At 42.8% G+C, this 23,051-nt stretch overlaps 1 protein-coding gene across 1 annotated transcript; it reads left to right on the top strand.

Annotated features, from left to right (window-relative positions):
- The first annotated feature begins 5,465 nt into the window (after positions 1-5,465).
- Positions 5,466-22,568, top strand: meis2b (Meis homeobox 2b). The gene is made up of 13 exons (XM_020495986.2): positions 5,466-6,044; positions 6,313-6,545; positions 6,924-7,065; positions 7,284-7,334; positions 7,966-8,016; positions 8,253-8,399; positions 11,189-11,303; positions 15,650-15,789; positions 18,087-18,163; positions 19,259-19,317; positions 19,548-19,637; positions 20,412-20,509; positions 21,644-22,568. The coding sequence occupies exons 1-12, from the start codon at positions 6,027-6,029 to the stop codon at positions 20,468-20,470; spliced, it is 1,182 nt and encodes a 393-aa protein (XP_020351575.1). The 5' UTR covers positions 5,466-6,026; the 3' UTR covers positions 20,471-20,509; positions 21,644-22,568.
- The last annotated feature ends 483 nt before the right edge of the window (positions 22,569-23,051 follow it).

Below are 23,051 nucleotides of genomic sequence, written 5' to 3'. Positions count from 1 at the left end.
GATTGACATCTTTATATGTACAGCATGTGCTTCAACACAGAGGTCGTTAACACATCCAGGTACACACAGCAACATCTCTCCTATCCACAGCCCCATGCACAGCTCCACTCACCCAGACACTGAGACCTGCCACATGTATACTGTTTACCATTCATCACCCACCCTCTCGCCCTCTCTCCCTAGACACGACACTGTGTACCATTCCACTACACTGCCTCACACACATACACACAGATTTGCATGCGCACACACACACATACAAATGCATGCAAGCTAAAAATGCGCACACACACACCATCCCAGTCTCTGCTGGCCTCCTTTCCCAGCCCAGTCCTGACAACGCTAATGATTCTCACTGAGGCACTGGATGACGGGTGACAGAGGCAGCCAGACCAGGGCTGAGGATAGGGAGTGGGGGGGGGGGGGGGTCAGGGATGGTGGTTGGCCTGGGTCCTGCTTTCTGGATGGTGGAAGGTTGGAGGATGCTCAGACACGAGGAAGATGGTAATTTATTACATTTAAGACAGGCATGACACCCTGAATCAGCCTGCATTCAGATCACTGGCCAGGCGAGAGAGTGGGGTGGGGAGGTGGGGAGGTAAACACAAAGGAGGAGAAATGGGGAGCAGAGGAAATGGAGGAGAGTAGTAGGAAATAATGTGCAATGGGAGAATTCAGCCTCAGGCATGATGCATGTTTTGCCTATTTCTGTATAGTTAGTGTATTTATAATTCAAATAGCCTATATGCCTTCAATAATTCACCAGAATAGAATATCAAAGGGTAGTGCATAATGATATTTTTAAAGAGAATAAATAATAAAAGTGTGTTTTGCAAGAAGAAATGACCACATGATTAAGGCTATTTCATTTCTTCCTCACTCGGTTGGTAATGATGTAGATAAAAGTGAATGGTTGTTTTTCATTTGCTTGTCAATATAATTATATAAAGATTATTTTTTTTGCTAGTGTATTTTTGTTTGTTTTCTATAAGGTTATGAATAATATTTATTACACACAACCAAATGCCTATATATTATAGGCAAAACTATTTTGTTTCCTCTAAACGCTAGATGGCAATGTAATTCAGTAATTTCATAAACCATTTCAGATCCAATTGATTTCATGTGTTAACTTCAGAAGTTTGGGCAGGTGACTCCTAATGCTTCTTCAATGCTACAGGCTACTCCAATTTCTCTATCAGCTCCAGTAGGCCTTCAGTTGGTAGCTATAGGACTAGCCTACAGATCTTCTGAAATCTGTGAGCACTCAGGCTTACATTTTTTAAGTGGAGAGTCCGATTCAGTGAAGTGAGGTAATGTTCTTGTTGACCAGAACCTTATTATTTTAGTAGGCTAGCTGCTTACAAAAATGCTTATGCTGTGTTCACAACCAAGTGGGAAATGGGGATTTACTACCTGTAGATAAACCCCTTTTGGCATGGATTTCTGACATGACAGGAAATTGCCTCTAACAGCATTTATCAGTTAGATGCAACTACCAAACTGAATGGTTGATGGTCAGAATACCTGAGCTGTTACGCCCTGACCTGAGAGAGCCTTTTTATGTCTCTATTTTGGTTTGGTCAGGGTGTGATTTTGGTGGGCACTCTGTTTTGTTTTCTATGTTTTGGCCGGGTATGGTTCTCAATCAGGAACAGCTGTCTATCGTTGTCTCTGATTGGGAATCATACTTAGGTAGCCCTTTTTCCCTCCTTCAGTGTGGGTAGTTAACTTTGCTAGTGCTACTTAGCCCTGTAAGTTTCTTGGTTGTTTTTCTTGTTTTGTTGGCAACATTTTAAATAAAAAGAGAAATGTACACTCACCACGCTGCACTTTGGTCCACTTCTTTTGACAGCCGTGACATGAGCAGGCAAGGTGAAAAGTATGTTGATGTGCCCTTGAGCAAGGCACCTAACCCTGACTTGCTCCAGGAGTGCAGTACAACTATCACTGACCCTGTAAAAAAGACTGTTGGAAAAGCATTCCAGTTGGCTGGTTGAGAGAATGCCAAGAGTGTACAAAGCTGTCATCAAGGCAAAGGGTGGCTACTTTGAAGAATCTCAAATATAAGATACATTTTGATTTGTTTAACACTTTTTTTGTTTCTACATGATTCCATATGTGTTATTTAATAGTTTTGATGTTTTCACTGTTATTCTACAATGTAGAAAATAGTACAAATAAAGAAAAACCCTGGAATGAGTAGGTGTGTCAACTTTTGACTGGTACTGTACTTCTATCTAGAATGTGTTATTTGAACAGGTTTAAAGCCAAGGGTGGTAATTTACTGCCATCTACAGTTATGGAATGTTTGCTCAAGTATAATTCATTGGCGATCCCTCCAGATGACCTGGATGGAATCATGTAACCCTTCATCCATAGGAAGTCCCACCCAGTTGACTACTTTAAAATGGTCTAGCCCTCAATGGCAATGTCAATGCCAAAACAGGTTTTTATCCATGTAGAGTCCTGTTCTATGGTGGTAAATTTCCACTTCCCACTTGGTTATGAACGCAGCACTAGCCTGCAGGAGTCCTATAAGAGGGAACAGATTTACCAAGCGCCAACTTTTTATGTTTGTATTCCACATTAATAATTTTAAACAAAGACATTTGGTCATTTTCTATTGTAAACATTGGAATAAAACACATTTCTGCCTCCATAAGCTAGAACAACATGGTTTAGGCCATATTATATCACTAATATCGAGTTTGTATTACTCCAATGCACTTTTCTGTCATGTATTTCATTTCAGTGGAATAAAATCTAGGACAGTTTTTTTTTTTACTACAATCTAATAATAAAGCAAATATTTGTATTTTGTTATTTAACTTTGCATACATTGCCTTCGGAAAGTCTTCAGACCCCTTGACTTTTTCCACATTTTGTCACGTTACAGCCTTATTCTAAAATGGATTGAATAAATACAAATCTCTGCAATCTACACACAATACCCCATAATGACAAAGCATTTTGTTTTATGTATTAAAAATAATAAACAAATCCCTTATTTACATACCTTGTCAGACCCTTTGCTATGAGACTCGAAATTGAGCTCAGGTGCATCCTGTTTCCATTGAGATGTTTCTACAACTTGATTGGAGTCCACCTGTGGTAAATTCAATTGATTGTACATGATTTGTACAGGCACACACCTGTCTCTATAAGGTCCCACAATTGACAGTGCATGTCAGAGCAAAAACCAAGCTTTGGGGTAGAAAGGAATTGTCCATAGAGCGCCGAGACAAGATTGTGTCGAGGCAAGGGATCAGGGGAAGGCTACCAAAAAATGTCTGCAGCATTGAAGGTGCCCAAGAACACAATGGCCTCCATCATTCTTAAATGGAAGAAGTTTGGAACCCCCAAGGCTCTTCCTAAAGTTGACCGCCTGGCCAAACTGAGCAATCGGATGAGAAGGGCCTTGGTCAGGGAGGTGCCCAAGAACCCGATGGTCACTGACAGACCTCTAGAGTTCCCCTGTAGAGATGGGAGAACCTTACAGAAGGAAAACATCTCTGCAGCATGCCACTCCTCAGTAAAAGGCACATGACACCTAAAGACTCTCAGACCATGAGAAACCAGATTCTCTGGTCTGATGAAACCAAGACTGAACTCTTTGGCCTGAATGACAAGTGCCACGTCTGGAGGAAACCTGTCACCATCCCTACGATGAAGCATTGTGGTGGTAGCATCATGCTGTGGGGATGTTTTTCAGCAGCAGGTACTGGAAGACTATTCAGGATCGAGGCAAAGATGAATGGAGCAAAGTACAGAGATCCTTGATGAAAACCTGCTCCAGAGCACTCAGGACTTCAAACTGGGGTGAAGATTCACCTTCCAACAGGACAATGACCCTAAGCATACTTAAAATGTGACAGTGCATTTCAGATACTGATATTTCAGTTTTTTTATTTGTAATACATTTGCAAAAAAATTATACAACTATTTTTGCTTTGTACTTATGGGGTATTCTGTGTAGATTGATGAAAATAATTTTAGAATAAGGCTGTAAGGTAACAAAATGTGAAAAAGTCTAGAGGTCTGAATACTTTCCAAAGGCACTGTATACTGTTTAGGGTTCTTTTTTTTCTCAAGTAAATGATTTTGTAACACAAAATGAACATTTCATTTATAAATATTAGAAACTCATTTCCAATTTTAACATGTATTATAAAATGTTCCTGTTCTTCCAAATGTAATCATAAGATATGCCTATTATTAAGCCATATTAAAAATACTGGCTTCGCGTTATGTGAATAAAAAGTTTATATGACGTGAAAATGCATTTCATAACTGCCAATGCAAGGAGGATATGTGTTCATGTACAAATCATTTAAACTTGGACTAACTACACCTTACCACCAAATTTCATAATGTATTTCACGTGCAGTATTTGTCACCACAAAATTATAAGGCTATCTATCTTTATCTGTCAACAACATTCCTTTATACACATGTTGGTCCAGTAGGCATGACTTGTCCGGGAAAAAAAAGGAGGAATGGAACGTCGAAAGGAAGAGAGAATTCGAGCCAACACGCCAACAGCATTCTTACCATCTGAAACACAACCTCTTCATACGCTGACCACAATATACATGTATAGTGTCTGTAGCCTAAACTCTGTTTACGGATGCATTGTTATCCAATCCTGGCGCTGGACCGGAAGGCATACTTCAAGGTATCATTATCTGTCATAAAGAGCAAAATAGGTGCCCAAAATATATCCGATTCAACCTATATATATGCTACACTCATAGAAAAAAAAAATTCTAGATAGAGCCAAAAAAGGTTATGTGCTTGCTTCATACATGGCGCACCTCGTTCTATAAAGAACCGATATTGGTTCCACATTTAACCTTATATGGAACCTAAGGGTTCTATATGGAACCCAAGGGTTCTATATGGAACCCTACATAAGGGTTATAAATAGAACCATTAGGGGTGCCATATATGAAGCAAGCATTAGAACCCTTGTTGGTTCTATCCAGAACCTTTTTTTCTTAGAGTGTATATCCAAATACGACTGGGTGAGCAATTGTCACGGCTGAGTGAGGCTATTTGCGCCGAAATTCAACTCCTGTTTTATATCCTATCCACAGCCTATACTATGCATGCTATAATGTAAGCCTATACCTTGATCATTAGTACAGAAAGTGGAATATAATTATATTTTCTCAAGACTGCTCTAAAAATAATCAGACATTTGTAAAAGTTAGATCATTAAAACAAATAAGTACAGTTTTCTTGACGGTTACGTTCAAAGGGAATAGTTAAAGTGTTGAATTGTCATCTACCAAATTCCTTTCTTGCGCTAATTGCAATGGATATCCTCACCGCCTTGGTGACAAGATGTGACAGTTATTTTGCGTCACCCTCTGCCTTATCCAATGCAAACAACATTCGTTGGCGTGTCATGGGCTTTACTCCAGTCCCCCTTTATTTGGCAGTATGGGACTGGTTAAACCCTCCCTCTTTCCAGGTTCCGTCATCACCTTCTACCGCTGATCAGTGGAGCCAGTCTATCCTATAAGCGCGCTCACAGCCAACCTGCAAACATTCGCTGACACCTTCACATTTCAGAGCAGGAGGCAATGGCCACGAGGACCGACGCATCGATATAGCCTGTTTGTCCTGGGAAGTTCTTTCTTCTTAGGCTACATTTCGTTTTCAGGGAAAACGGTGCGTTGGAAACAATATACGGCCTTCTGGAACGAAACAGCTCTATCAACTGTATGGGCTATAGATTACCTTGACAAGCAGTCTCGGTGATTGACAGCAGGACCAATACACGAGGGTTGTCGATGCGCTTATTAGAAAAACTTTTTAACCGAAGGTTCTTAGTATTATCCGCCATGGTGATTTCGCCATTTAGACTATTGCATTAATTATTCTTGCGGGTTTCCTTTTTATTGCCACTGCGGATTACAATATTCAATCGGACGTAAAAGGCATCAACTTCATACGCCACCTTCTCTGCGGACTGAGACAGTAGCTGTTTCTTACCACTCTATCTCCAAGACAAGCCCATGTCGATGGCGCAAAGGGTAGGTCTTAGTGCACTTGCAATGTGTAATTTCTGAGTTGATCAAACTGAATCCAATTTCCTTTTGGAATACCCATAAGAAGTCTGGACCCTGTATTCGATGCATTGTTCTGTTTTCCATGCATGGGCAATTTGATTAGATGAATGTTTACTGTCATCCTCATGCATAAAGGCTTGTGTTTGGAGGGGGATGTCTGTATATCCGTGATAGAAGCATGCCAACAGACAGTCCTCGAGTTTCTCACACTTAACTGTATTTCTCCATCCAGTACGATGAGCTGGCCCATTATGGTGGTGGGATGGACGGAGTTGGACTCCCGGCGTCTATGTATGGAGACCCGCATGCTCCCCGGCCGCTTCCGCAAGTCCACCACCTGAACCACGGTCCGCCTCCTCATCCAACCCAGCACTATGGAGCCCACGCACCCCACAACATCATGCCCAGCAGCATGGGCAGCGCTGTCAACGACGGACTAAAAAGAGACAAAGATCAAATCTATGGGTGTGCATCAGACTTTTCCCATGGTTTTACACTGGGTTTTCTTATGTTTGATATAGTCTACAAATAACAGTTACAAGTGAAGTATTTAAAAGGATTTAGTCAGAAGTTAGAACCAAATTCTAACTTGACATGATTGAGTAAATCGAATTTAATTCATTTTTGCGCAACAACAAATCTAGGCCTATTTTACGAGCATATTGCATCTCAAGATTCGGCCCTTACTCTGAGTGGAGACACTTCCCTTTTGTCAGCTATTGTAGGACATCCGGGAAAAAAAACACGGATCAAATGCAATGCAGTCTACTTAAAACATGTTTTTATCTAATATACCTGGAAAGCGGGAACACATATTTACGTTTTGTTTCCATCATGTTGCAGTCACCCGTTATTCCCTCTGCTAGCACTGGTGTTTGAAAAGTGTGAGTTGGCGACCTGCACACCGAGGGAGCCTGGAGTAGCGGGCGGCGATGTCTGCTCGTCAGACTCCTTCAACGAAGACATCGCTGTCTTTGCAAAACAGGTAGGCTACTTGTGGTTTAAGCCACGTTTTGTCAGCAAAGATAGGGATACAGATATTATTGTTGTGAAGGTTACTGTAAATGTTAAACATGTTTTCCTTAATTTATTTAATGTTTGATTGATAGGTGGATGGATTGATTGACTGATTAATTGATCGATTGATGGACTGATTGCTGTATGCAGACAATAGACTCATATTATATATTTATTTTTTTATAGATACGTGCAGAGAAACCGTTATTTTCATCGAATCCAGAGTTGGACAACTTGGTAAGCAAGTTAACCTGCAAATCAACTGTTTACGCATCAATTGCGCAGCTGGATAAATAGTGTAATATGGGCTTGTTTGAGTTCACTTTATTTGAACACGACACGGATATTCAAAACGTTCATTTGAAGGAGCAACAGGAAATGCAGACGAGTCTTCAATCCAAAGCCTATTCTGTTCCTCTGCAGTTGGAAGCCGCGGAGGTCCTTGCCTTGGGCATCCCCAAAGCAGGGACTCTAGGAACCATTGCTGTGCTGTTGAATCCATTTGAATAAGAAAATACATTGTTTTAATTCTTGTAGAATACTGTTACATATCACTTGCTGTACTGTATATGCCTGCAGTGGGCATTCATGCAGTCGCTGTCTAATTAAAACCTCATCTCCGTTTTACATTAATTGAAAGCAGTAACTCCCCTCAATGTACTCTGAACATTTCATGACTCTAGGACCAAGAAAATATATTCAGAATAGCTTCTGAAGTTTTATAATATGCTCGTTAATAGGAAAATATGGGCGTTTTATTCTTTCTGTTGAGCTTTTCATCAGACAGCGACGATAGGCTAGTTACTATCCATTTGAGGTCAACATGCCAGCATGAATTAAGCCTAACTCTTATATTTTCCTTTTCCAGATGATCCAAGCTATACAAGTATTACGATTTCATCTTTTGGAATTAGAGAAGGTAAATTATGTTGTTGTATTGTAGACCTATATTTGATGCTTTACTCATCTTTACTGATGTGCTTTTTTTGTGTTTTTCTATATTTTTGTCAAAACGTCCTGCAATCACTGATATAATCGCACAGTTGTACTCATAACTGCATATTTTACTCGAACACACTAAGCATATAGTTTACCTGGCTGCTGCACGAATGTCCTGTGTTAAGAGTGCTGCTAACACGAATTTTCATTGAATAGGTGCACGAGCTCTGCGACAACTTCTGCCATCGGTACATCAGTTGTTTGAAAGGCAAAATGCCCATAGACTTGGTCATAGACGACCGAGATGGCTGCAAATCTGACTTCGATGACCTGACAGGATCCTCCACAAATCTAGCAGATCACGTGAGTGGTTCGGCTTTGAAATTAGCCAACATATTGGTGCTACTTTTGACAAAGGGTCCCAATTACATGGTGTCTGTGACGTACAAAAAAATATAATTTCAAGAGATGTGCGTAATTGTGAGTCAGTTTAATAGATAAACATGTAATCAACAGCTTTTAAAATAGACGGTCAAATGTAATTTACTGGTATTAAACGATTTTTGTATTAATAACCTATTAGCAAAACGTTATCTAATGCACATTGGTGTGTGCAAAACTGAGACAATCAGTCCCTTAATTCATGTGTGTGCGTTCTCATATGTTGTCCTGGTGGTGTGTAGGGAAGTTTTATGGAGCTTTCGTGTCTTCTTAAAAATAGGAGGAATACGAGAGGGAATGATTTATTTCGTTCTTAACCTTCTTCTGCTCTATTGTATAAATCATCTACTTTATCTGTTTATCAGAGAGTGAGCGAGAGAGAATGACAACTGTATGCACGCATGACTGTAAGCCGCTTTGGATAAAAGCGTCTGCCAATGGCATATGTTGTGTATTAGATGAGAATGTGCTTATTAGACATTTCCTAAGTCAATTTTCTATAATTTTCTATTCTTTCCTAAATTTTTGATGTTTTTACTTTGAGGTAATGGATCTTTCTCCTCTCCTTCCCCTTCTAGTGTTTTGATTTTACACTTGAATGCGAATCCAATCAGATTATTATTGTCAGTAAAGAGGGGGGTCTTTGTCAATTCATGTGCCCATAGGGTGCCCCCTACTCTGGCTCTTCCTCTTCCCAATACCCACTCCCCCTGTCACACATGTCATCTCAGATGGCACGGTTCCTTAACCTTAGCATTGGAGCAATGGCAGGAACTTTGTTGGGGAGATTCCTCATATTAGATTACTGTCATGTACAGTCGATTTTTCGGAAGTAAGCCAAAAGAAATGCTCTCCACTGTCCACATTGACTTCCATTTTTGGACGATGTTGCACTTTGTTGATTCGGTGGTTGTAGACACAAACAAACACTGTCAAGGTTCATTCGTCTGACAAGACGGGACATTTTCCTGCTGGTCATCCTGGGATCCAGTTTCCCTTCGTAATATAATATATGTTTTTAATTCCAAAAGGACTTGCAGTCGTGTGTGCATACATTTGATGTATGGTAGGCCCCGGGAATCAAACCTACAATCCTGGTGTCGCAAGCTCTATGTTCTGCTACCTGAGCCACACAGGACCACTTCACCCACTGCATTATGTATGAGCTGTAGTTCTCTGGGTGTGAGGGCACATACAACATTCTGTGTGTATTGCATGTGAACGCCAACCACACCGTATGTTGGGCCTAGTTCAAGTTTGAGAAGAAACACCAGCTGTTTGTTTATGTTAGCTATGTGTTGACGAAGGCAACTTTAGCCTCCGTTTCCAGTCCTGCCCATTTGCATGATTTCAGTAACATTTGTCTTGACTTGTGAGACTAACAGCAACTAATGTATGTGTGAGAAGTTAATAACAAACAATTATTGTGGAGTTTAGAACTATGTTTCCTCTACTCATTCTATTTCTATAGTGAAGGCTAACCCTCACAGTGATAAAATGTGTGAGGGCAAGAAAATATATTGGTCTGAGTATGCTTCTCTAAGTGACATCAAGTTCTGCCTCTCTTTTGCCATCCCCTGCTCTTATGCAAATGTGAGCTCATCTCCCTATTTGAGTGCACAACCCAGCCTATAGCCAGCACCTTTTTTATATCGCACATTTACCGAGTGATAATACTCATTTGAGTTAAGGTACGACTGGCTTGAAAAATGTATATTTGAATTCGGGTTAACCAGCTAGTTGATACTGCCATTTTTCCTATGATTTGAAGATCATGTAAGTTGAGAAAGCAATCCGGATATCGTAATGTCTTATACTTACCTCATCAACTTCTCTGCCTTTATGGGTCTCAGTTTTTATGATACAATTTTAAAGAATGATGGACCACACTGTATCAGTAATTAATGCCATCTTAACAGCTGGAGTGTGTGTGGGTAAAGAACCCCCGTCGTTTGCTTGATAAACGTGGAAACACATGGCACTTTGAATGGGGATGCCACACAAACAGCTTTCTAATTACTGTGTGTTGGGATGGAAAAGGGGGCCTGCTCGTCGAGCTCGTCGAGAGGCCTCATTCACACTGCGCTGCCATTGTTGCCGTGATTATTCTTGTCGTTGGCTGAGCTCTTCATCTGAGCACCATCCGGCAAACAGCTGACAGCCAGGAGGCTGAAGAGGTTGCTCTGCTGTTTGGCCCTCAGCTTAAGTCTGTCTAAGTACCATGGTCCCTACCCTTATATGGCCCAATAAATAGGGGTTTGGACAGATACTGGGCTTCTGAATCAGGATAGGGAGGAGTGTTGCTGGAGCTCTGATGCTGATCGGTTTTGCTCTACAGTATTAGCAGGTTTAACTGAATATAAGCTCTCTTCGCTTTTGTTTGTTCTTTTTTGTGGGGGCCATCTCAGTTTCAGGGAAAATGGTAACTTCGAGTTTGGGATTATCGATTGTTTGGATCTTGTTCTATTTTCTTATTGAGGTCAGGGTCAGATTGTTCCATATTGTGTGCTGTGGTACATCGACTAATAATGAGGAGAGAGAGAAGCGGTGTGTGCGTGTGTGTCCGGGATTTACATTGATATTGTGTAATGGCATACTGTTCCACTGCTCTCTAATGTGATCTCTCTCTCTCTCTCTGTCTCCCTCCTCTCCTGGTGTGTGGCTGGGATGTGGGATATGTTTATGACCCGATGAACCTCTGTGGACCCCAGAACCCGGCGTCCTGGAGAGACCTGGAAGACGCCCACTCCACGCCTTCTGTGGGCACCCCGGGGCCCTCCAGCGGGGGCCACGTCTCCCAGAGTGGGGACAACAGCAGTGAACTCGGTAAGAGACCCACAGCTTCTCTTTAGACTCAACTCCATATCAAAGGTTGACCTCAGTGCTGACCCAATACAAAGGCAATGGTATTTTCTTTGTAGGCTATAGGGTAAACTTAGTCTTTCCAGAGATCCTAATGATAAGCGGTTGTTGTTGCTCTATACTTATCATTCAGATAAAGTTGATAAGAGATTGTTGTTGAATCAACAGCTATTTGATTGAGTTTTGATAGTGACTTTGTGGTTTATCACTTATCCAGGTCAGGTTATGGAAATAGTTCTATAGTTTAATCTGGTCTCTGTTATATGATGGCTTGTCTGATGAGTGTCATTACTGCCAATTACTGGTTTTGCATGATTCTGCCGAGCATTGCTGTAGTGTAGCCTACTTGGGTTGCTGTCCGTGTGCCGGCTGTTAATTTGGCCTGTGATTTGCTCAGTGGAGGCTATAAGGGTTTTATGACTTGTTTTTCTTTTTATCTCCTATGGCCACAGTAAAAATAGAATAGACTTTAAAGCAACTTACCACCCTCTGCCCATCAGGCATCAATAGCCAGGGCATTGAGCTAAACAATGGGAGGATGCTTTGCAAGACAACAGCAATTCAGAGGATGAAAGGACAGTCAGAAACACAGATTAATTCTCTTCCTCCTCTGATTCTACCAGAGTTTCTTCACTTATCCTAACTATCTGAAAACATGTCAAACAAATTGCACTTAATATCCCTGCCTGCATTATTTGTAATGTAATTGGATGCTTAACACAGTAACACTGTGTATCTGACTTGTATGTCAGCAAAGCGAGGGGATGAGGATGGGTGCGAACGGCTTTTTCCTTGGTTCCTCGGGAGGGCTTTTTTTTAAAAAACAACAGCAGGGGAACACCCAAGGTCCATGCCTCCCTGCCCTTTTGACCTGGGTAGAGAATGCATAGAGGACGGGGGAAGCACAATCCCCCCTGCCGAGAGCCACTTTTTATGTATGGATGAACAAAGAGGAGAAAAAGCCCCTGGTAGCAGGATCTGATGCTGCCGTGCCTACCTGCTGCTCCTCGTGCTCCTCCTAGGGCCCCTTTGCCCTTTTTCCATCCCTCGTTTCCATCCCTTGTTTTCATCCCCTTTTCTCATTCAAGGGGATGAGGAAAGCAAACACTTTTAACATAGGAAGGGAACTGGGGGCCAAAGTGGGGCCCTTACGTCAGTAGTGCAGACCTGGGTAGGAGATTACCGATGCTCTTCAAAGCACCTGCTACTATGAGGGAGCTCCTATTGTCCTAATGGACATTTGTCATGGTTTTCTGGGCCAATGATAAAAGCCTTTTTAAAGGGTTAACCTACAATCTTAACTAATCGGGGAGCCTTATGGTTGGTTGCTGTGTGGTTCTCGTGAGGGTATCAACCACAGGTATGTGATATGTGGTTAGTTGGTGGTGGTATGGTTATGGCTGTGTGGCTATGTTAGCCATGTGGCTAACCGCTAACCCATGGCTTATACAGTCTTTGGTTGTTTCCTTGTAAGCTGTGTGATATGCAGAGGGCTTTCTCTTTGATAACACCTCCCCCAGGGTGACTCTCTCAGATGGGGCACAGGGGCAGAGCTAAAAAGGCTGAGATATCCTAGGAATGTTTTTTTTTTGGGGGGGAGGGGTTTTGAATGTCCATGACAAAGGCAAAAATAAAAGGAAAGGAACCCAAGGGGCGCTAGCTGCTGCAAAGCGCCTGTACAAGAGGGGAATGCCGAGAAGGAAGAAACAGGATGCAGTCAGTGCATCTTTTAGTCTCCTCCGGATTCCACCGGACAACAGCAATGACACTGCAGGCTAATGTCCCTATAGAACCTGTCACAAAATGTTCTCACAAATAACAAGGGAGTGAGGCAGGAGAACTATATCTAACCCTTATCAATCACCACTCGCCATCAATAGGATATAGGCCTACGGAAGGCACAATTCTAGACATACTCGTGATCTGGGGAGAAGATTCAGCAATTATCAAGATCTTCACGCTATGGATTCGCCGTGTTTTGGCAAGCTGCCAGACAGCAGCTCCCATTTAGCAGCGTGCATCATGGGTAATAACAGGAGGGCTGAGAAGTGTCACTGGTGATGGATCAGGTCCCGGTGAGCTCATTAAGCAAGCTGCACTGGGCTCGCATCACCGATGCAGGACCGGGATACAGCAATCAGTTCTGCTAGCTAGTAGCCCACCCTGCACTTTGTCTTGTATGGACATGTCATCATGTGGATTCTCTTGCCTCTAGTTGTCCCAGTTTATACCTGACTGTAGGAAAACGGGTTTCTGCTGTTGTTGATGAGAGAGAGAGGAAGAGATAAAAAAGAGAGAGAGGTAGGGAAGTGTTGGGGGGGTGGAAGCGGAAGCCAGACAAGGATGCTACTCTTCTTCATATCTTAGGGTACTGTTTTTCCTAAAGCGCCTGAGGCGATACTCCAGCTTTCCTTGCGGCAGCAGGCCCCCCCCCCTCCTCTATGTTACGCGTGTAGACACTGGGGCATGCAGGGAGGGAGCTGGGCAAGCAGGCAGGCGAAGGGGGCTAGGTCACGGGAGGAGAGTTCCATGGATACAACTTTGCAAGTAGTGCACCATCACACTGGTTAGATTGGCTGAGTTGCCAGGGAACAGTCAGAAGCGATTAGCGTAGCGGAGGATCTGCCCTTAGGCCTTCCCTCTCTGGATCAGGAAAAAAGAGAAGGATGGGGGAGAGGAGGAGGGGGGCAGGAGGGGGCTTGATGTTCCTTAGATATAATTAGGCTGTGCTAGTGAGTTCTGTCTTTCTTTTTTTTTCAGTTATTTGCTTCAAGGACAAAATGACTTAAAATGACCAATATTGGTTTTGGTCATTTTGATTTCCAGCTAAGCCCGAGCATTTAATGATTGATTGGCATAGTTTGTATTGATTATTTCACCATTGAAGGCATGTCTTGAGTGGTGTTTCTCCCAGCCTGTGAGACAGGATACTAATTGTCCTCTCTGAAATGACGGATGTCTTCAACACCATCCTTCAAGTACTCTGCACCCACAAAAAAACTCATAATTTCCTTAGAGAATAAAACTGTTATAACAACTTGTTATAACATCTACAGAAAGAGAAGGTGGGGTATGGAGAACAAAGTGAAGCATCACCTATGCCCTGTCCGGTCCACGGATTACACCATCCGTCAAAACTCCCACCCCCCCCCCCTCCTCTCTCTCCCCTCACCCCCGTCCCAACCCACTCAGTCCAACTCATCCTTTTTAATGTCAATATTCATTAGCTTAAATATTTATGCATGAATATGGGCGCATATATAGAAGCCCCTTTGATTGATGCATCCCCAAAAACAAAAAGACATGCCAGGGTGAATCCTAAGAAAAGTAGGGTTCCTGTCCCGCCCTGGGGGAGGGGTCTCTCAGATACATTATTCACATGCCCTCCAGGCAGGCTTTCAAGGCATCTCTGCCCAGAGGGCAAGAAAAATAACCACCACTGTTAAAAGTAAATCATCTCTGCTGATGCACAATTAATGTCGGAAAGGGAGGAGAGACATGGAGAGAGTGCACAGAGAGTGCTGTGATGGGGAGCAAGGGCAGGGGCGGAAGCCTCGGAAATCTCAGTTTAAAAGGAAGCCTTGATCCGTGTGAAGGTTCCCGCAGAAATCGAACGACGATGCCCTGCTAATAATGCCAGGAGGAGAGAGGTGGTGTGTGTGCGGTGTGTGTGTGAGTCCGACAATCCAACACAGACAGACTGGGGGGGGGGGGGCTTGAGGGGAAATGACCACAACCCCCCCCCCCCCCCCCCCCCATCCACCCACCAAAACATCCCTAGCCAAATGTTTGATATGTTATTGTCCTCTCATAGCTTTAACCATGAGGTTAAAACTGATGTTTTTGTTATTGTTCGTTTTTCTTTTTTTATAACCAAATCATTAGTCTGTATCAAACAACAGTGTATATAAATAAATATGCTGCTGCCTGCGCATTGTGTCCGGCCACAGCACTAACAGTCATTATTCATGTCAAGTGTACAGCCCGGATCCCGCGGTCATTACTTCATGTCAAACTTGTAGCTCAGATTGAGTTAATAGCCTGGCTTTTTTTATTGAGGTCTCTCAATACAGTATACTGTATGAACCTCTCTTCAATATCCAGACACTGTAGCAGAGTGTGGATGAGGAGATGCAAATGTGAAAGATATGTGGAATATTATGTTGCTATGCTGTTGCCATGCCCTAGACCTCTGCTGCACTTTTAATGTGTGTTCGTGGCGAATGGCGGGGGGACGTGCCGAAATGAAAGCCTTCTCTCTCCTAACGTATCCCGCCACCTCTCTTCTCTACTTCTTTCTCTTATCGCAGGAGACGGCCTCGACAACAGCCTTGCATCACCGGGCACAGGGGACGAGGACGACCAGGACAAGAAGCGGCAGAAGAAGAGAGGCATCTTCCCCAAAGTGGCCACCAATATCATGCGAGCGTGGCTCTTCCAGCACCTTACGGTAAGACGGCAGGCCGAGCCTAACACCAGCTCCAGACATTCTCCCTTCATGCAGTGGTTCTCAACCTTTTTTTGGTTATTGTACACCAATCACACCGTCAGGTGCAACTGGTCATGACTATTATCAATTTAACCATGAAGCCTATGTTTTGTACATATCTTATGGCTCTTGTCTAGTACTCCCTGAGAGTAGGCCAAGTACCCCTAAGGGCAATAGTAATAACGGTTGAGAACTGAAGGTCTTGCATCCAACAACACAAGGGCGTCGGCCTGTGGCTTTGTAGTCCTTCGCCGAGCCGTTTTCTCTCGGATGTTTTCTTAGTGAGAACAGTCATTGAGACAAAGGCACAGAGAGCTGTGTAAAAGACAAGTAGCGTATGTTGTCTAAACGTGGCCTCTCCATCATACCACACTTGTTAGGAATGATGCCACTTTACTCAGCATCTGAACTACGTTTTACAAAAACCGAATAGGCTACTTTCCCAAAGTGAAAGGACTAGCTCACATTCCAGCGACTTCCAACCAATCCTCAATGAGGAGAGTTTCACCTTTTATATACGGGCCCAAAAGACGCTGCCACTGCCTCTTACTCCTCAGTTTTCCTACTTTTCTCCTCTTCCCGCTCTTAGATGTTTTCATAGCCTCTTATTTGGTTGCCGAGCTCCTGTACAGGCAGCAATCCTTTCCTCTACAAACCCACCTTTAGATTCCCCAGTTAAAAAAAGAAGAGGCAAAGAAGGGCTAATTGAATTATCCCCTCTCTGTTCCCCCTTTTCAGCCTAATTGGTTAAGCACAAGTGTTTGTCGTGGCAGGATGTGCCTCATGAACACTGTGTGAGGGCCCCCTCAATGTCCTCTGAATGGTCCAGTTGCAACACCCAGGCGATCAAGCATTCATCGGGGCCGCGGAGGGTGTGAATTGTGAAAGGAGCCGGATTATGTTTTGTCCCGACTTTACCGTTGAGGCTGGCATCGGAGAAGGGACAGAGGGGGGGGGGGGGATTCTCTGGATGGTCTTAGCCTCCAGCTTTTGTGGTCCCTATTCTGAGGAAAGAACTCTAACGATCCTCCTCTACAAAGCTATAGAGAAAGCAGCTGTGTAAGGTTTACATTACTTCTAGGATTCCTTATTGGCCCATTAGCATGGTCATACAGTAACTGTTGGTTTCCATGCGAGCCACGCTGTTTGAAGACCTCCATCTGCATGCCGATGAAGACAGATCTTTGTGACGCTCTGTTCTAGACAATGTCTATAATTAGTTACGACAAACATACATTGCGTTTTGAAATGCAGCTGTAAAAGGGTCCTCTTGTTTAACCATGAGACCCTTTCCTTTGCTTGGAGATAAAAAAGGATTAAGTCCACAGCTCAATGACAGGTTGCCCCAGAGTGACCTGAGTAAATTTTGGTTGTACATTGGAGAGAGGCCCCAACGTGACAACAGTCTGTGGGACATTAGCAAAGTGGGTTGTTTTTTGTTTTTTTTAGACAGAGGGGTTCTGCTGGGTTGAGGGAGGAGCACTGAGCCATCCGTCACTAGACTGTCAGCCACCAAGCTGGGAGGTGACCATGACGATCACTTGTGGTAACAGTGGCTTTTGTCACTACCATGTTGGTGTGTGTGTGTGTGTGTGTGTGTGTGTGTGTGGTATATGCTTGCATGTGTGTGCACGCTTGTGTGGCTGAGTGTGTGTATACATGTGTGTGCCTGAAAGCCTTGTTTAAAAATGAAGTGCTTGGAAGCTCATCCTTCACCCGATGACCACAGGAGGTGGCTGTGGCCCTGACAGCGCCAAAATGGGGACGCGCCTCCGACCCTGTACCCTGTACATGGGTCACCTCTGTCTGCCATCTGCCACCCTCCTCCCTCTGTCACACCGCCAGCGGAGAGGCAGGGACAGGGAGACAGGGGCCGGGGCCCCTATTCAGGCCCTAACAAAGGCGGCAATTGTGTCCCTTTGTATCACATCTGATCATTTGTCAAATAATGTCAAATAATGTCAAACAATGCCACACGCTTTAAGCCCAAAGTGTTTGGGGCTGGGGCCAAGCAGTGGTCAGTCTTGGTTGTTCACTTGTGCTTATGCTAACTAGAGAGAGACTTGTGTGTGTGTGTATATGTGCCAAGGATCACTGTGGATGGGAGTCGGTCATAGGGCTTGACTACATTTCCTGAGCGACTTTCCCTTTAAAGGGTGTTTCATTCTAGACGTGATCATTCGAAATGAATGCAAGCTGGGTGTTCTTTTTTCGACTGAAGCACAGACTCTTCTCTTTCTGTCCTCTGTTTACCACAGCACCCCTATCCTTCAGAGGAACAGAAGAAGCAGCTAGCACAGGACACAGGCCTCACCATCCTGCAAGTGAACAACTGGTGAGTAGCTAACCCCCATGTCCCCACTCTAACCATAACCCCTGTGCTTCCTTCTCTCCTTTCTTCCTTTCCCTCTTTATGTCTGTCCTTTCCTTCTTCCTTTTTGTCTTTCCTTCTTGCCTCCTCCCAGCACTGGTGAATATGCTCTCATTTGCAACTACACTACAGCCATGTTTTAGGAGAAGCAGAGACGTTCTAAGCTCAGCTCTTTGGAAATGGAACTGTTTTACATGCGGTATCTATATTCACTGTCTGGTGGACACACTGAAACTTTAAAGGGGAGGTGTGTGTGTGTCCCTCCTCCCCACACGATCCCCCAGCCTCATTTTACATGTATAACATTATGGATTAAAGTATATTTAAGGCCCAGCACCCTTGCCCCTTTGTAGATGGCTTAGCATATTTTGGGAAAGAGGAACAGAGACAGGGGGATTTGGTTTTGAGGATACAGTTATGGTGTGTCATCTAAAAGGAATCATTTTATTTGGGGCTTACACAGGGTCTGTTTTGGATTAATTGAGATGACATTGGCTTCTAGCGATTTAATCCTCCCCCGTCCCAGAATCCCATGGTAGGGTCTTTTTTTTAAAGTGTATCAGATTCTCAACGGACCTAATTACATAGACGTTCACCTCTAATCCCGAGGAGATAAGAAGTCTATGGATTTTTCTCATGGATCAACTTCAATAAACTTATCAAAGCAGGCAAATGCTTAGTTTACCAAGCTGTCCGTTCTTTTGGGTAGTGGTACGTCTCTGCCCAAAATTGGCAAAACGTTTAGCCTTATCCACAGCCCAAGGCTAAAGGGGCTAAACCCAAATCAATAGACTTGGTAAGATGCTGTATGTGGCTTTCTCCTAACACCCTAGATCACGAGAGATTAGTACGCTAGTAAAACTGGGGTAGGAAATTGTCACACTCTGTTTGATTTCTGAATGCTTTGATTGTGTAAGATTATCTTAAGTAGACCCGGGAGATAAATGCAAAGGAGATCTAAAGCAAGGAGAAGCTTTGTGAACTGTATAGTCCATGTTTGTCCGGACAGTGATTGGAATTTTCTCCATTTCTCCATTTCTATCTTCCCTATCTCTCCAGGTTCATCAACGCCAGGAGGAGAATAGTACAGCCTATGATTGACCAGTCTAACAGAACAGGTTAACCATAACTTACATTTGTTAATTGATAATAATACGATGAGATGATAATGTTGCTCTGTCATATATTTAATTGTACTATATGATTATTTTTTATGTAGATAATGATTTTTGTTGAATGCCACTTTTATTGTTACGGTGTATCTCTTCTGTTTTATGGCCTCTAAACATACTAATCTAGTATTATATCTCTATTTTGACCCATTTCTGGTTTATTTTACATCCCACAGTGGGCCAGGGGACAGCATACAGCCCTGACGGTCAACCAATGGGAGGCTTTGTACTCGACGGCCAGCAGCACATGGGAATTCGACCTGGCGGTAAGCAACCTTTATTCTCACCATGTCATATGCAGTGGTGGGAAAAGTACTGTATTGTCATACTTGAGTAAAAGTAAAGATACCTTGGAATGGAAAATGACACAAGTAAAAGTGAGTCTCCAGGTAAAATACTACTTGAGTAAAAGTCTAAAATTATTTGGTTTAAAATATGCTTAAGTATCAAAAGTAAATATAATTGCAAAAATATTCTTAAAATATACCTAAGGATTGACATTAAAGTATTAATAATTTCAAATTCCCTATATTAAACCAACCAGATGGCACCATTTTCGTGTCTTTTTTTTTTGTTACGAATAGCCAGGGGCACACTCCAACACTTAGATATAATTTACAAACAGAGCATTTGTGTTTAGTCAGTCCGACAGATCAGAGGCAGTAGGGATGACCAGGGATGTTCTCTTGATAAGTGCGTGAATTTGATAATTGTCCTGCTAAGCATTCAAAATGTAATGTACTTTTGGGTGTCAGGGAAAATGTATAGAGTAAAAAGTAAATTATTTTCTTTTGGAATGTAGTGAAATAAAAGTAAGTTGTCAAAAATATAAATGGTAAAGTACAGATACACCAAAAAATACTTTAAAGTATTACTTAAATACTTTACACCACTGGTTATTTGTTCCTTTCTACCAATGTAGCCTGGAATCAGTTTTGGTTCTGTTTGTCTATTCATGGGTTAAATATGGCAGAGTTTTATATGAACCTGTTTATATTGCATCATGTAATTGGTTCCTCTCTCTGTCACTCATTCTGCAGGACCAATGGGTGGCATGGGAATGAATATGGGCATGGATGGACAGTGGCACTACATGTAAACCCTCTCCAACCAAGGCAAGCCTGAAGAAGACGGTGAAGTAAGCACTGCCTTAATCTCTCTCCCCTGCTACATTTGTCACCCACAAGCCTGCCTCCTCTGCCATTTCTCTATTCCTCTCCATCACTCCCTCTCTCTCTTTCTCCCACTCCCTCCTCACTACTCCTCTCCTCCTCACCCCTCGCCTCAATCGCCCCCCTATTCCTCCACAACACCCCATCTATTTAAAAAAAAATGTTCTTGCTCCCTCTCTCCTCTCCTTCTCACCCCGTTCCTCAATCGTTCCTCGATCCTTCTCCATCACTCCATCTCTCTCTTTCTCCATTTTTCTCCTCTCTCCATCCTCCTCTCATCTCCTTCTCGGGGCCCAATATGATTAAGAGTGTGGGGTTCTCGACTCCCTCTGTCCCCCTCCAGCCCTATCAGCTCTCTAGCCCTGCTGACAGTTCACAAATCAAGATGTATCGCCTGCCGGAGGCACTGGAGCTCACCGTATTTTATTTAACACCCACACTCCACTGCTCAATGAGCCACACTATAATGACACTTACCTTGATTAATTGAGCTCTTTATATGTAAATAGGGAACCCCGCGTTTGCCTCACTTTTCACTGGGCGCCAACACAGCCCCTTTCCCTTCCCGATAATCCACAGATTTTGCTAATGAAGTCCAAAGAGCATGATGGTGATTGCAGCGACGGCACATCGCCTAAATTTTAAATACAGCCCACATAGACATCTTATGCACTCAAGCTGAATAAATGTTGGCAATATAATTTTTTTGACTGTTTCATCCAATCATTTCTCATTGAATGATCATTGACCGATTTACTGTAATGGCGTAATACAGGAGGCTGTTCACCTCACCTAATTTAATCTGTAGTGAGACCGTATGCTGATCTGTGATGGCAGTAAATTTACCTAAGGATCCATGTGGGGTTGTTTTTGCAGTAATATGTGGTTATCCTATGCATGATGGAGTCAGAGCCATAACAGTTCTCTATTAGAGAACCCTTAAGAATTACACCAAAGAACCAGCACTTTCCCAGTGTATGTATATGTTGTAAGGCCTAAGTTTGTCTCTGTCGTGTGGCTTTGTCTTTAATTTCTAAGGTTTAGGTTCCATATTTGTTTTTCTGTAAGAGACTGACCCAGGCTTCTTCTTTGTGTGACAGGCCTCTGTGGTTTGCTCAGGGAAAATTCCATCCTGCCACGTGGTCCAATGAAAGCGTGACTCCGCCCAAGTCACACCTGTACCCATCATCTGACCACGCCCACCTCACAATCGCACGGGAGCATAGAGGACCACACCTACCCTGGGACAACCCACACCTGTACAGACCCTGCCCACGTTGACCTTTACTAACTAACCCCATGGCTGGAGGAAGACCAGGATCTAGGAATAAACAACAACATTTACAGACAACAACAACAACAAAAATACTTCTGAATGAACAACAGAAGCTAAAATGACCTCAACAACCTTTTGACAAATTAGTTTTCTTTTTTAAATTATTTATTTATTTTTCTACAATGGTGGACCATTGGGACAAGAACTTTCAAGTATTTGCTCAAGATCTATTGTCACAATTGTACATACACACACACACACACACACATACGCTCACTTACACATGTTCTCACACACACACACATTCACACACACACACACACACTACATCCTATGAGCACACCATTTGAAAACAACCACTGTGGAATATCTAAAAAGATGATGGAGACTAAGACTTTTAATAGCTGTTGTGGTGTATAGACTTGTGCTTTTTCATTTGACTGTTCTGTCCATGTTTGTGCTTTTGTGATCACTAGTTTATAGCGTGAGAGTTTATCACTGATCCCACCTTTATGTGCTGTGGAAGAGAGAGAGATTGACTCTGAGTTTGCAGCTCCATCCAGCTCCCAGCAAAATACCAGGCCCGCTTTTTATAAGACTGAAAGAGCTGATGAACTGACTCCATACTGGTAAGGTGGATCCTGGACTGACTTCCATTTAGATCGCATTCAAATAGTTTTATAGCACACAGGAAGAAGGGAAGGGTTTCTACACTAAAAACCTAAATAAAAACTCATTTTAAAACTTGACCTCAAATCTTTTGGAGGAATCTTTTTTTCAGCACATATTCCCTTTCATCTGGGAAATAAATAACATTTTGGGGAGAAAAAGAAGAGGTATGCCTTGAGTTAATCATATGTTGTACACCATATGATGTGATATTGTGACCCAATTCATTTGGATAACATTAAGAGCTGAATGCATTCTTTGTTTTGGTGGTTATTTGCACATTAGCTACCTCCTGCTTTGTATCTATGGTAAACATTTATGAAATACCGCATATCTTTGTAAATTAAAATGATTTTCGTAATAACACACCATTCGTATTCACACATGAGGTCAAGTTACAGTTTTGGTCGATATGGGACGAAGTTGCTGTGGCTGTTTTCTTACTCGATTGAGGCTGACAGGAATGATGGATGACCTAGGACTACGGTTACTCGAAATAAGGGGAGATACGCTGAATATCAAAGCCACACTAATTCGTTTTTCTCAAGACACAATAGGCTTAA

The sequence above is a fragment of the Oncorhynchus kisutch genome, linkage group LG12 (genome assembly GCF_002021735.2).
Source record: "Oncorhynchus kisutch isolate 150728-3 linkage group LG12, Okis_V2, whole genome shotgun sequence".
In the NCBI taxonomy this organism is placed as follows: Eukaryota; Metazoa; Chordata; class Actinopteri; order Salmoniformes; family Salmonidae; genus Oncorhynchus; species Oncorhynchus kisutch.
The sequence above is the reverse complement of the archived record's forward strand: the minus strand, read 5'-3'. Positions and strand labels throughout refer to the sequence as shown.